General features: G+C 34.6%; 2 protein-coding genes across 3 annotated transcripts; both read left to right on the forward strand.

Moving 5' to 3' along the window:
• The first annotated feature begins 1,714 nt into the window (after positions 1-1,714).
• Positions 1,715-4,272, forward strand: LOC137735566 (uncharacterized). Of its 2 annotated transcripts, none has more exons than XM_088696602.1 (3): positions 1,715-1,899; positions 2,749-3,041; positions 3,991-4,272. In XM_088696602.1, exons 2-3 carry the CDS (start codon positions 2,823-2,825, stop codon positions 4,102-4,104), a joined length of 333 nt encoding a protein of 110 aa, XP_088552728.1. In that variant the 5' UTR covers positions 1,715-1,899; positions 2,749-2,822; the 3' UTR covers positions 4,105-4,272. The 2 variants fall into 2 exon arrangements, with proteins under 2 accessions (XP_088552728.1, XP_068331090.2); XM_068474989.2 differs by having other exon boundaries at positions 1,719-1,899; positions 2,772-3,041.
• An 806-nt stretch (positions 4,273-5,078) lies between these two features.
• LOC137733266 (salt stress-induced hydrophobic peptide ESI3) lies at positions 5,079-7,995 on the forward strand. The gene is made up of 2 exons (XM_068472412.1): positions 5,079-5,159; positions 7,912-7,995. Exons 1-2 carry the CDS (start codon positions 5,079-5,081, stop codon positions 7,993-7,995), a joined length of 165 nt encoding a protein of 54 aa, XP_068328513.1.
• The last annotated feature ends 5,299 nt before the right edge of the window (positions 7,996-13,294 follow it).

Raw genomic sequence — 13,294 nt, forward strand, 5'->3', positions numbered from 1 at the left:
GGGACAAAAAATACTTAATGTACTAAATGTTGAAACCACGAAACTTTAGGATAGTAAACAGAGTTTAACCCAAAAAAGAAAACTCACAAACACAGAACGAATTCGGGTTTGGTAGATACACTTAATTACATATACACCCGTTAAAACTCACCTCTAGTCCTACCTTATGAAATAATTTGAGTAAATCTTAGTATACTACCCTCAAGTTTTGTGGTTTTCAACATGTAGTAAATGAAGTTATTTTCGTCCCAGTCATATCTAAAGTGCTAATTTTAGGACAATTTTATACATCTGTTAGTCTTGCTGTTAAGTCTCCTATTAATTGATGACATGGCACCATGTAGATAATGATTGGATGCCACGTGTCGTTAAGGTTCCATGTGGAAATTAAAAACCCAAAATAAAAATAAAAATAAAAATAAAAAAATAAAACCCCCTCTTCTTCCACACGACCCTCCATCTACTCCAATCTCCATAACCACCAGTGCACCACCACTCTTCCCCGACACCTTCTCCTTCTCCTCTACTCTTTTCACCTCCCCTTCCATCAGAAAAACACACAACTATACCCCCAAAACCCAGCTCTCAACTTTCCTCCACTTACTCTCTCTTTTCTTCTCTACCCAAACCCAAACCCCAAAATCCCTCTTTCTTCCAATCCCTTCCCAAACCAAAACAAACCCTAATTCCAAAATCCCCAAATCTTGGTGATGACGATGAAGTCCCAATTGATTCAATCCCCACCTCAAAACCTTCCTCGGTTTTCTCATCGCTTCCTCCGCCAAATCTCGAAATCCAATTCAACCCATCACCAATCTGAGTTTGGTATATGATTGAATTCTGGGTTACTGTGAAATCTTCAATTTTCTGGTATTAATTTCTCGTAGTTTGTTTTGTTAAATTCTAGGTTTGGTATATGATTGAATTTGGGTTTTGCGACAATGAAAAATGGTGATTCGTTTCTTGATTTTTTTTTTTTTTTTTTTTTGGTGCACTAGTGGTTATGGAGATTGGAGGAGATGGAGGGGTAGGTGGAAGAAGAAGGGGTTCTTTTTCTTTTTTTTTTTGTTTTGGTTTTTTGTTATTTTTAATTTTCATTTGGACTTCTTAATGACACGTGACGTCCAATCATTGTACACATGGGCGTCACATCATCAGTTAACGGAGAACTTAACTTAACAGTTAGACTAAATGATGTATGAGACTGTTCCAAAATTAACACTTTAAGTATGATTCCGAGACAAAAAAAATTTCATGTGGCAAATGTTGAAAACCACGAAACTTGAGAGTAGTAAACTGAAATTTACCCAAATCATTTTGACACCTCGTGAAACAGGAGAATAGTTTGAATTCATCGTTACTTGGCATTCTAGTCTAATAATTAAATATTATATTAAAATTTACATATATAAATATATTATTATTAAAGTTATAATAAATTTGTATTATAAAAATTGTTATTTTTATCAGATTAAATTAAAATTAAAATCTAGTAAAAAATTAAAATTAAATTGTTAATTCAAAATTTTGTACATTTATTACAACAGTCTAGTGTTATTCCTCTTCTTAACTTATACGTGAGAGGTCTCGAGTTCTATTACGAGACTTTGACTCACTCCCCACATCTTAATGTAGATATTATCATTTGTTTTAAAAAAAACATCAAAACTTTGTTTATATATAAGAAAACTAAAATTATAATATAAAATCTTTCGTCAAAAGACTTTCAAAGATCTAAAAAGTTAATTCCAATCGCGTCCCCACCCCAACCCAAACCAAAAAAAAACGTTCGTCCCACCCCTCAGAAGTGCTAAAGTAGCTAGCTTTGACCCTGTCCCGCAACCAGAGTCCTCTATTCCTCTCCAGTCTTCAACTCGTTGCTGGGTTTTGCTCCAAAAGGTTAGTGGGTTTCTGGGTTTTCATTTCTGAGCTTTTTCACACCTTTTAGTTTTTACCTGCTGAATGTGGATCTTTTTTTTATGTTTTTAATCTACCGCTATTTACATGTGGAGATGGGTGTGACAATGGTGTTGCAGACCATCTGTTTGTGAATATTCCTGAAAGAAATTTTGATTTAAATTGGTGAAGTTTATGATAGATAGCAATAGCAAATTGGTTTTGCACCTTTTGCTTAATTTGGATTGCCCATTAGCCTACATTAGTCGTAGGCGCGTAGGATGGAGAGAAAAGCTTACTTACACCTGGGATGTCACTGCGGCTGCATCTCACGTCAATCATGCAATGTCATGGGTATTCTTTTGCATATGGCATTGCCTGATTGAATCGGGAAACCGCCACCGTGGAATTCCAGGTTCGAGGAGATTCTTTCTCCTAGGTGGGATTACGTTTAGCCCTTTGACAGTGGTGGCACTTTGTTTTGCTGCTATGTCAGCAGTTGAGCGGTAGGATTTTGCAAGTCTGCTCTGTAATTGTGCAGCCATTCGGTTAGTAGTGTCTTATACCTCTTGCCCCATTTTTCTTTATCCACTCCAAACCTTGTTATATAGAACCATTTCATGAAATTACATCTTCATGACTATGCTACTTCTGTGGGTTTTTTCTTCGTTTCCTTATGCAGATCTTCAAGCAATATTCTTGTTGAATTTTACTTTCTTTTCATTAGCCTTGTTCAAACTTTTACTGTCTTAGTGTATTTTCATTGTGAATAAGAAGTTTCGTGTGTTTTTCATGATATTTGAAAGATTTGCTTCTGGTGTGCATTAAACATTCAACCCTTTTCGTGAAAAGAAAACATCCGGTTCCTGATGCAGGGTGGAGCGGAGATATAGAAAGATAGTATAAGCTTGAGACGAAGGTTGAAAATGAGCAGCGGGGCTTTGCAAGTTGCTAAGGTGTACCGCCAGCTTCTCAAAGCCGTGAAGAAACACGTTGCGAAAGAAGAGAATAAGAGGCATTTTATAAAGTACGCAACTGAAGAATTTAGGAACAACGGCAAACTGTCAGACCCATCTTCTATTCAGCATAAGATTAAGCTTGCTGAGAACTACACTTTACTTCTTAACAGTGTGCATCATCACAAGGTACTTCTGTACTTCAAGGCTCTAATCAAAGTTTCCTTTCATTACTCTTTGCCAATTTTAAAGCTTTTGGATGTTTCATTATACTAGGTTGCTTTCATGATTGCTCTATTGAATATATGCATTGCAATTGTAGGATAAACGGACACTGAAATGGTTTTGTTTTTAGATGTATCAAGTTCTAGTTTTGCCATTAGACTCATTACTAGTTCAATGTCTGCAGTTAAGAGTCATTACTCGTGCCCACACACAACTGACCCTATCTTTGCGCGTGCGGCGTGACTGACTCTTGGATGATCCTATAATACAACTGACCATTTTCTATGAATGAATATTCATAAATTAATCAAATAGAACCCCTCGAAAACGTTCATGTAAATATTCATAAACTAATCTAAACAGTCTCCATGTGGAGTGTTCTTCTTGAATTGAGCTCTTGAAGTGTTTTCCTATTAAACTTATAGTCGGGTGTAATTTCTAATTTACTAGATCTTTTTTTTTTTTTCCTACATTTGTGATGGAAAATTAGTATTCTCAGGAATCTCCTCCAGGCTGAGTGATGAGTATGCAGCATTTTCATCTCTGTGCCTACTAGCATCCAATACTTACTACTTTCTTTTGCACTAACTTTGTTACCTAAGAAACTATGGGCTTCTTTGGAAGTGGTTTTAGAATGTCTAAAGGCGTTTTTAGAAAAAATATTTTTGGGTTCCAAAAGCACTTGAAGTGCATCCTACAAGAAGCACCGGTTATGTGCTTCTTGTAGAAAGCACTTCAAGTGTTTTTTCCAGAATTCACTTGAATTTTAACTATGGATTGCTTCAAAATTATTCTCACCAAATGCGTTTTCACCCATTTTAAAAGCACTTTTAAACGAGTCTTATAGAGCTTGATTGTAATGTTCTCGCTTTATCTTCATCAAACCCTCTAATTTTGTATAAATGCTGTGCAGGACTTGCTGTTCTCTTACAACATTGCTGTGGATAGATCAGATGAGATGAAGAGAGTGCTCGGAAAATCGGCTGCAAGTGTGGGTCTTCAACTTCCTGAGGTGTATCAACCTTGACGTTTGCTTGGGTCCATATGCTCCATCCTATATCCTCAGGAATTTTGGTGTTCTATTCATAAATAATTAAAATGTTATTTGTTTGCTGCCAACCTATCGAACCAAACAATTTGTTTGAGAGGTTATTTGTTCTAACAAAAATAAGTTCTGCTGCAGCAGTTGAATCAATCCTTTTTACTTTTGGCCTAAGGAAAAGAAAATATTTCAAATGTTGGGAGTTAATGATTCCACTAAGGGTTTGATAGGTTCGTTTGAAAATGCTTTTAGGATAGCTGAAAGCATTTTTTGTGAATATGTTTTTAGAACCAAAATGCAAGTGAATCTTGAAAAAGCACTTTCAAAACTAAAAGTGTTTTTAGTCATTTTAAAGCACATTTGAACTAGCCCTAGATGCAGCCAGCAACCAGTGTATGCTACAATTCTATCCCAAATCTTCCTAGTGAGTGTGAAGGCAGAAATGTTACTCCGCCTAAAATATTGCACAAAGTTTATCCAGGCTATACTTCCACTAGATCAAACATGCATGGATAATTTGGAAGACGATCCTCTCCGGATTCATTTTGGATCCCCATATTCTAGCCGTTCATCATACATCGTGCGATCAATTTTTGGCAAATACCATTTGAGTTTAATTTTAAATAAAAAAAGTCATATGATATTTGATCGCATAATACATGATAAATGGTTAAGATGTGTGAATCCTTAATATTTCCATAAAATGAATCCGGATGGGATCCAATTCCGGATAATTCATCAGCGCTTGAACTCGACACGTGGTGATTTCCGTGTATCCCACGTGGCACCAATATTTCTAGGCTGTGGCACCTGTAGACTGTAGTAACTGATTTTGGCTCCTTGTTTCTTTTATATAAATCTACACTTTGACTGAAGTAAATCTGTAGCACAAAATAGAGAATAAAATCGTCTCCCAAATTTAGCACAAGTTGTGGTTTTCATTTCTAATCAACCAAAAAATGGGTTCAGAAACGTTTCTGGAAGTGATATTGGCAATCATCCTCCCACCTGTGGGACTCTTCCTTCGTTTTGGCCGTGGAGTGAGTTATTCCTTCACCCTATATTCCCCAAATGCCAATTCTTTTTGAGAAATTAATCGTCCGGAATGATCGTTTCTCCAATTTCAATTGCTGAAATTATTCGTTTATTAGCATGTCGTTATATTATTTTAATCAGTTCAGCAATTGAAATGATTCTTTTATTAGTATGACGTGGACATGATTTTGACCAATGCAGAGCAATTGGGATTTGATTTCGGATTATTTTAGAGGGTGTAGTCAAATAAGGATTGTAAAGGATTTTAAAAGACTTTAGAATCATGATGTAGTTGGTTAGGATTTTAAAAGATTTTAAAAGAATCCATTTAAATACATGGGTAGTCAATTAAAGGATTTTAAAAGACTTTAAAATCCTGGTGTAGTCAACTAAGATTTTCATAGAGTCCATGCAAATCTAAAGGTATTAAAAAAATCATAGATTTTTAAGGATTTCTTTCAATAAGAGATTTTGTAGGATTTGAGAATGGATTATAAGCATAACAAAATCCTACCTCCACCCTTGGGATTTATTTTCAACCCCCTCACTCTTACTCTCTTTTTATCTCCATTATGCAATTCGATCTTTCTTTCTCACTCTCCATTTTCTTCCAAACATAGAACCTGCCAACCTGATTTCCTTTCACATTCATCCATCACCGTCCCAGTTGCAAACTTGAATTTTTTGAATTTTTTATTTCCTTTATTTTAGAATGTGTAATAGTATTTCTTGTAATGCTTTGCTGGGAAGTGTTAATGGCTACTAGCAGTTCTTGTAATATTTATGTGTTCTATCTGAAGGTGTTAATTTTTTACCATGTTAATTGAACTCTTGGAAGTTACTACTAAGAATCTTATTGCCAATTCAAGTTTTCTATTCTTTTTCGTGTAATCATGTTAGTGCAAGGGCACAAACATCTTCCAACGCCTATTTATATTGGTAGCTGTACTTTTACTGAACAACACATTATGAACTAATCAAATGTTGAGAAAAAATGATTAATTTTGAGACATTTGATTGATTTAAGAAGCATTACTTGTTTTGGTTAGTTAAAATTATTTTTCGTACAGAAATCACAATTCAAATGAGAAAGGGAAAGAAAAGACATATTTGATTGGTTTATATTTCCATATCAATATACATATATGTTTAGGTTTTTTTTTCTTCAGATTGTGTAATGAGAAAAGAATTTATAAGTTGTATGAGTCAAAAAAGAAATCCTTACAAATCCATAGAAATCCATAATAATCTGTCAAAATTCATATGGAATTGTAGAATCTATTAAAATCCTTAGAAATCTGTCACTTAAAAAAGTCCATTAAAATCTTCTGAAATCTAAATTGACTACACTTTAGTGTATTTACATTTTATGTTTATTGTGGGAAAAAGAGTATTTATCAAATATTAGCCTCTAATTTCAAAAATGTCAGTTTTTATAAAAACTTTCAAATATATCTAAAATATCACTTAAATAGACACAAATACCCTTAATTCATACAGATAACTAGTTGTTGATTAAAAGATTCTTGTGCGATAATCAAGTCGTGCTTTCACTAATTTTTCTAATATGCACTTGAAGAATTTCTATTCCGTAAATCTTAAAATATGCTTTTTGCACTTTCTAAAACACAACAAATCTCTCGATTCACTACCATAGTCAATGATAACCTTCAAAACAGAATCCAGACACAGACAACAACCTTAATAATGCAAAGGTGGAAAATTAAATGCAAAACACATATAATCCAAAGGAAAATTGAGATAAATAATGTTACAAAAATTGACAGTTCATTCTTCCATAAATATTCAATCGAAGGAAGAAAATACAAAAGCAAAGAGAAAACGTAAACGAGGAAAAGTGCAAAAAATTAACCATTTACACTCATCTTTGTTTAGGGGTGCACAATTCTTCACCAACCGTCGAAGTCTTCACTAGGTCTCCTCCAATTTTAAGGTTTAGCTGTGAGAACTCTTCATGTAATTGGGTTTTGGTTTTTAATTTATTAGGTTAAAAGCTTAAGGGTATTAGTGTCTATCTAAGTAATATTTTGGATATATTTGAAATCTTTTATAAAAACTGACATTTATGAAAGAGTGTTACTAGACCCACCCCAGTGTCTTTTTTTCCCCACCCACATGATAATCCCACCCACCATAGAAAAGTAAAAAAGTAAAATGTTATTTCCCCACCCACCATTATTCCCAAAATAACCATAATATTTTTTTTTAAATAACTCTAATATATCTTTAAATAATATTATAAATAAATAAAAATAAAAAATAAAAAAATGCAAGACCTAAGACCTAGACATTCATCATATCCTTCACACCTAACGCCATGCTGCAAAGACCTCGGATCCCCAAACCACTATTCTTCGTCCTTTTTTATCAAAACCGCAAATCTCACACCCAATTCTCTTTTTTCTCCATTGAAGTTTCTTGCCTTCATCTAGCACACGCCCATTCATTTCTCCAACCTTTCCGTCCATTCTAATCCAAATCTTTCCCAACCTCTTTCCACCAAGATATCACACCCCACCCACCATTATTTATTTATTGTTTTTTGTTTTTTCAAAATTTTAGTACTGAATTAAATAAGGGTTTAAGAGTCTTCTTTTAAAATGATAAATATGTTATTAGCATTTTCATTAAATGGTGGGTGAGGAAATAAGACACCAGGGTGGGAATATTACCACTCTTATGAAATTAGGGGCTAATATTTGGCTATATTTGATAAATCCTCGTGGAAAAATGCAGGTGGAGTTCTGGATATGTTTGTTGCTGACGATATTGGGATATATACCTGGAATCATATATGCATTGTATGTCCTCGTCGTATAATTAAAAGCTTTGGATGGTCAAGGAGAATAATGGATGATTGCAAACATGATGTGTGTTTTGGTGTGGGTGTTTAGTTTGGTCAAAGGAAAAGATTATGCAAATCATATTTTTATAGCTCGATGTGAAAATCATCTGTTTGCATGATATGTTTCAACCAAACAAAGATTGCAATGCTGGTTGGAGGAAGTGTCTGGAAATGTTCCATTTTTTTATTTTTTTACTACTTTAAAAAAAAAAAATGTTTACAATTGATTTAAACCAATTCAATGAAATTTGCAACAGCTTTCCGTTATGATAATTATTTGTTACTTCCCAATTATTATAGTGCTGTTATCTTTGTAATCCCTTTATAAATATTGTTATAATGTACATTTCATAAACTACGAAAGTTGTTTTCTACATTGTGATCTTCGTGCTTTTCGTTATGGCGTCCATCACTTTCCCCTCTTCCTTCTCCTCCTCTTCTTTCACTCTTATTATTCTTACTCGTCGATTAATTGATAGTTACTCGTCTCTACCAAACTCATTGACAGCCTAGGTTTTAGGTTTAATTGATAGAGCCAAGTGATTTTGGTGGAGACAAGAGTAGCAATATTAGGAGTGGGAGAAGAAGAGGACAAGTATGAAGAGGTAGAGGAAGGGATGGATGCCATGACGGAAAGCATGAAGAAGACGAAGATCGTGAAGAACTCTGATACCATGTTTTCCTAGGTAAAACAATATTTATAGCGGGATTACAAAGGTACCAACCCTATACTATTTACAATGTAAAGTACAATATCATAACGAAAAAGTTGTTACAAAACTCATTGAATTGGTGATAAATGTTGTGACTCCCTCTATCATTTTGGACATTTCAGAAGAAGAAAAAACATGGTTTTTCTCAAAACGGGTTATTATATTGGAAGTTGTAACATTATAGTCGTCATCTCCCCTCTAATATCATATTTTGGTTTTAGTCTCTTAGACCAACTCCAATGCTTGGTATAGATTTGTAGGTCATAAAATTTAGAGCTTGTTTGGTATTTTATTAAAAAAACTGTATTATTTCTCAAAACATTTATTAAGAATATCATTTGAAAATAATTTTTTTTAAGACTCAAAAACTTGTTTAGTATGAGATTTAAAATTTTTAGATCTTAAAACTTAAATTGGGCAAAGATATCCAAAGAGAGGGGTTGCATGAAAGGGAGAAAGAGGACAGAGGAGGAAAGAAAGTAAAAGAGAACATGAGAGACGGAAAGAAGAGAAGGATCGGAGGAGATTAGGAATGGATATGGGCCAAAACGGGCCTAATTTTGAAGGAACCTGACCCTACTCATTTTAATCTGTAATGGGATGGGCCGTGGCAGATACAGAAATTTTTAATTTTGGTACCGAACTTTACTCGGCCCATTTGAAACGTGACGGTTCCCCACGGGTTCCAACGATCCAACTCGATTTTGTTTCTTTTATAAAATACATCATTTTTATAAAATAAGGCTGCAGCCGCTGCACTGCAATGCACATCAGCAACACATATTACACTTACAGAGTGCACTGCAGCAGCACATGTTAGGGGAGTATTGAAGCACATATTGTGCCCAGCAGCACATATTAATATTATTATCCAAATCCAATCCAAATTAACATCTCCAAGACATCCAATGCAAAATCCAAATTCAAAATAACATTCAAATCCAAAATAACCCAAAAGAAAAATTAGTGAATAAACCTGTTTGGACTTAAATTTACACCATCAGATGGAAAAGTGAAGATAATTTTGTTATTGTTAAAGGATAATATTATGGTTTTTATCATAATATTATCTTTTAATATGAATTATCTGCATCTTCTTAAACCAGATAAATAGGATGCGAATTATATCCCAAGCAAGCAGTACAGTTTGAATTGATTTGGGATGTCTAACGACACTTGGAAGCTAAATATGATGATGTGATAAGCCTAGGATTTGATGGTCTTGGATAATGATGAGATAAGAAACGTTGGTAGGCTAGGCCTTTTTGCATGGTGATGGAAGTTATCAGATGAGTTTAAAGGCTTCTGATGGTGGTTTTTGATGAGTTAAGAAGCCTAGGTGGGCTAGGTTTTTGATGTGATGTGATAAAGCCTAGATAAGCTTTATTTTGTTTGAAAAGTCACAAAATCTGAAGGATATGCCTTGGCATTTGACATGGAGCAATTTCAGTTCCACAAGTTAGAGTTGTAGTTGGATTCTACAAAATTATCTAGTCGTGCCTAATAGAAGATATGAATGTTATAAATATAAGGTGCGTTGCAACAAGTGAAGCTCCTTCCAATTCAACACACAAACTGTCATACGCAAACTCTCGCTCTACGCGAACCTCTCAACAACCTTGAGATTTTTATTTTCTTTTTCCGCCAACACATTTTCAGTTTGGATAAACAGCATTGTTGCTGTAGAATCAGCCGACTACGGAGTACCTTCAGTTTGGATAAACAGCACTGCGTCGAGGCCGACTGGTTATCTATCCAAGTCTCGGTCGAGAAGGATTTTGAATCCTTATTGGCAGAGGTCATCTCATTATCCTTTTCAGCAAAGTGAGGTGTTGCAGATTACTGGGTTCGGCGTATTGAACGCCGAGTTGTTTTATGATTAGATATTCATAAATAAGTTTTAGAGTTCAGCATTCTGACAGCCGAACCATATTTACCATTAAGACATACATCTCTTTTGAGTACTTGTGTCCATATAGTTTGGTGCCAGTTCAGCGTGCTTATACTTTTACGAATATAATCACCATGACCGAATCCGGTGCCTACGATCCGTGAACTTCGCAAAACTAGCAGCCTTGTCTTTAAGCTCTAGAACCCAAAGGCCGATACGTGTTCCTTCCTCGGCCACAGTCGCAAGATCAAGAAGTCAGCAGCGCGCTCAACGCAACATCAACACATTTTACCCCATGGCCAAGCTCAGTCGACGAGTTGGCACGCCCCGCACACAACCGAATGACGTGGTTAGCTTATTGATTACTCGGCATGCGTGTCATGTAGGCTTGGTAGTTTTTAGGATCAACAAAACCCTTTGAAAACTTAAAGAACATTAGAGTAATCTATCCATGGTTCCTAACTGAGTGCAAATTATACAGTAATTGGTAATTAACATACAATAAAAATTGTTTAGGGTATGATAGTTATAGATATTTGAATTTGTGTTTAACATACAATAAAAATTGTTTAGGGTATGATAGTTATAGATATTTGAATTTGTGTTCGTTGGTTTGGAGCTTAGAAAATACTTTAAGTGCTTCAGCTTCTCTTATACTTTGTTTGTTGTTGAGCCTGCAAGTGCAAAAACCCAGGTCCTAGACCCATAGTACAAATTAATTGAAACCAAAACGGAACACAATAACTCAAAATCCGTAAATCTAGAAAAAAAACCCTTATTCCTTAAATCCCTAAAGGCTAAAATTTGAATACCTTGTGGCTTCAAAACAGATAGGTCAGAACTCGGGAGTCAGAAGACTCATGACCATGAGGAGGTGGTCGAAGTTGAGAGAAGCAGATGATGGTGGTTGGAGCCTCGGAGTCAACTTTAGAGAAGCTGAGGGAGGGAGCTCAGGTATCATGATTCGAGAGAGAAATGAAGAAAGAGGATTGCAGGAGAGAGGGAAGAGAAAAAGAGAGGAGAGAAATAGAAAGGGAGAGGTAGATTCGGAGTGTGAGGAAACGAGAGACAAAAAAAAAAAATGAGGGAGCTTTGAGTTTAAGAACTCTAAAACGTGCTTTGGTGTTTTAAGATAATAGACTATATTTTTAAGTTAATCTTGAGTTCAGTTTTTTAAAATAGTTATACAAAACAATTTAAGGCCTAAAACTAAAGTGTTTTTTAGTATAAAAAGTTTGATTCAAGTAAAGTACCAAACAAACCATTAGGTTCAAATTGAAGAACAATTTTTTCCTGCAATGGTTTTGGCTTAAAATCTTGGCATTGGTTATTAAATATTGAATTTGGTAACCTTTAAAAATAAAGTTTATGTAGATTAGCATAATTTATTTTTATGAACATTTTAGCCATTGAATTTAATTTTAAGTCTTTTTCTACTATTAGACTTGTTCATCTTTGATCACAGCTATGGAGTTTGATGTATTTGTAAATTAAAATTAAAAAATAAATAAATTTGAAATTAAACCGTTGGGTTAACCAACTGTCCAACCACCAAGGTTGTCGGATCTACAAGAAGCCATTGAGCTCTGTTTGGAAAGATTTTTTAGTGTGACCGTCACTTGAGGTGGTACATTATGTGTCCCTATATAAATTGTGGGTTATGTGTGCTAAAAGGTTAATAACTTAAAATTTAAAATTTTCCATCATTTGCATAAAAACACATGATGTACTATCCGTATTCCTGTCACAACTAAAAATTTATCCCCGGTTTGGATCCGGCAAAACTGCCAGCTGGTCCCACCGCATGCAGTTCCATAACATACGTATCAATTGCATTAACCATTATGCAGAACATTTCTCCCTAAAGAATCAATATAAACAACACATATAATGTATACAATTCTCATATAACTTTTAAACCTCTTCATTTTGTTTCAAGCACCCTATTTTCTCTTCGACCATTTCAAAAGTATTTTCAAATAAGCTAATAATAATTGGTAATAAAATTATTTTATGCTGTAAATTCTATCCCAAATCTCCCAAGCGAGTGTTATAGGCAAAAATGTTTATACACCCAACATATTGCGCACAAAGTGGCAAAACTCGACACGTGTTGACCACCAAGTGTCCCACGTAGCACCAAGATTTCTAGGCTGTGACACCTAAACTAACAGATTTTGGCTCTTTGTTTCTTTTATATAAATCTATACTTTGACTGAAGTAAATCTGAAGCACAAAGTAGAGCATAAAATCCTCTCAAATTTAGCACAAATTGTGGTTTTCATTTTTCAATAAACAAAAAAAAAAAAAAAAAAGGGGTTCAGAAACGTTTCTGGAAGTGATATTGGCTGTCATCCTCCCACCTGTTGGAGTCTTCCTTCGTTTTGGCTGTGGAATGAGTTATTCTTTCACCCTATATTCCCCAAATGCCATTTCATTTTTAGAAATTAATCGTCCTGAGCTAAAATGATTCGTTTTTCAGCATGTCGTTGATATTATTTTGATCAGTTCAGCAATTGAAATGATTCTTTTATTAGCATGTCATGTATATGATTTTGATCAGTTTAGCAATTGGGATTTGATTTCTGGTCGTGTAGTTTATTTACCTTTTATATGTATATTGTGGGAAAGTGCAGGTGGAGTTCTGGATATGTTCGTTGCTGACAATAT

The sequence above is a fragment of the Pyrus communis genome, chromosome 7, assembly GCF_041283825.1.
Source record: "Pyrus communis isolate YQ-2024b chromosome 7, ASM4128382v1, whole genome shotgun sequence".
In the NCBI taxonomy this organism is placed as follows: domain Eukaryota; kingdom Viridiplantae; phylum Streptophyta; class Magnoliopsida; order Rosales; family Rosaceae; genus Pyrus; species Pyrus communis.

Bases quoted from the DNA above. Each gene is read 5' to 3' on its own strand.
- LOC137733266 (XM_068472412.1), top strand. From the start codon at position 5,079: ATGGGTTCAGAAACGTTTCTGGAAGTGATATTGGCAATCATCCTCCCA. The intron at 5,160-7,911 runs GTGAGTTATTCC...GGAAAAATGCAG, and splicing joins TCCTTCGTTTTGGCCGTGGA to GTGGAGTTCTGGATATGTTT.
- LOC137735566 (XM_088696602.1), top strand. From the start codon at position 2,823: ATGAGCAGCGGGGCTTTGCAAGTTGCTAAGGTGTACCGCCAGCTTCTC. The intron at 3,042-3,990 runs GTACTTCTGTAC...AATGCTGTGCAG, and splicing joins ACAGTGTGCATCATCACAAG to GACTTGCTGTTCTCTTACAA.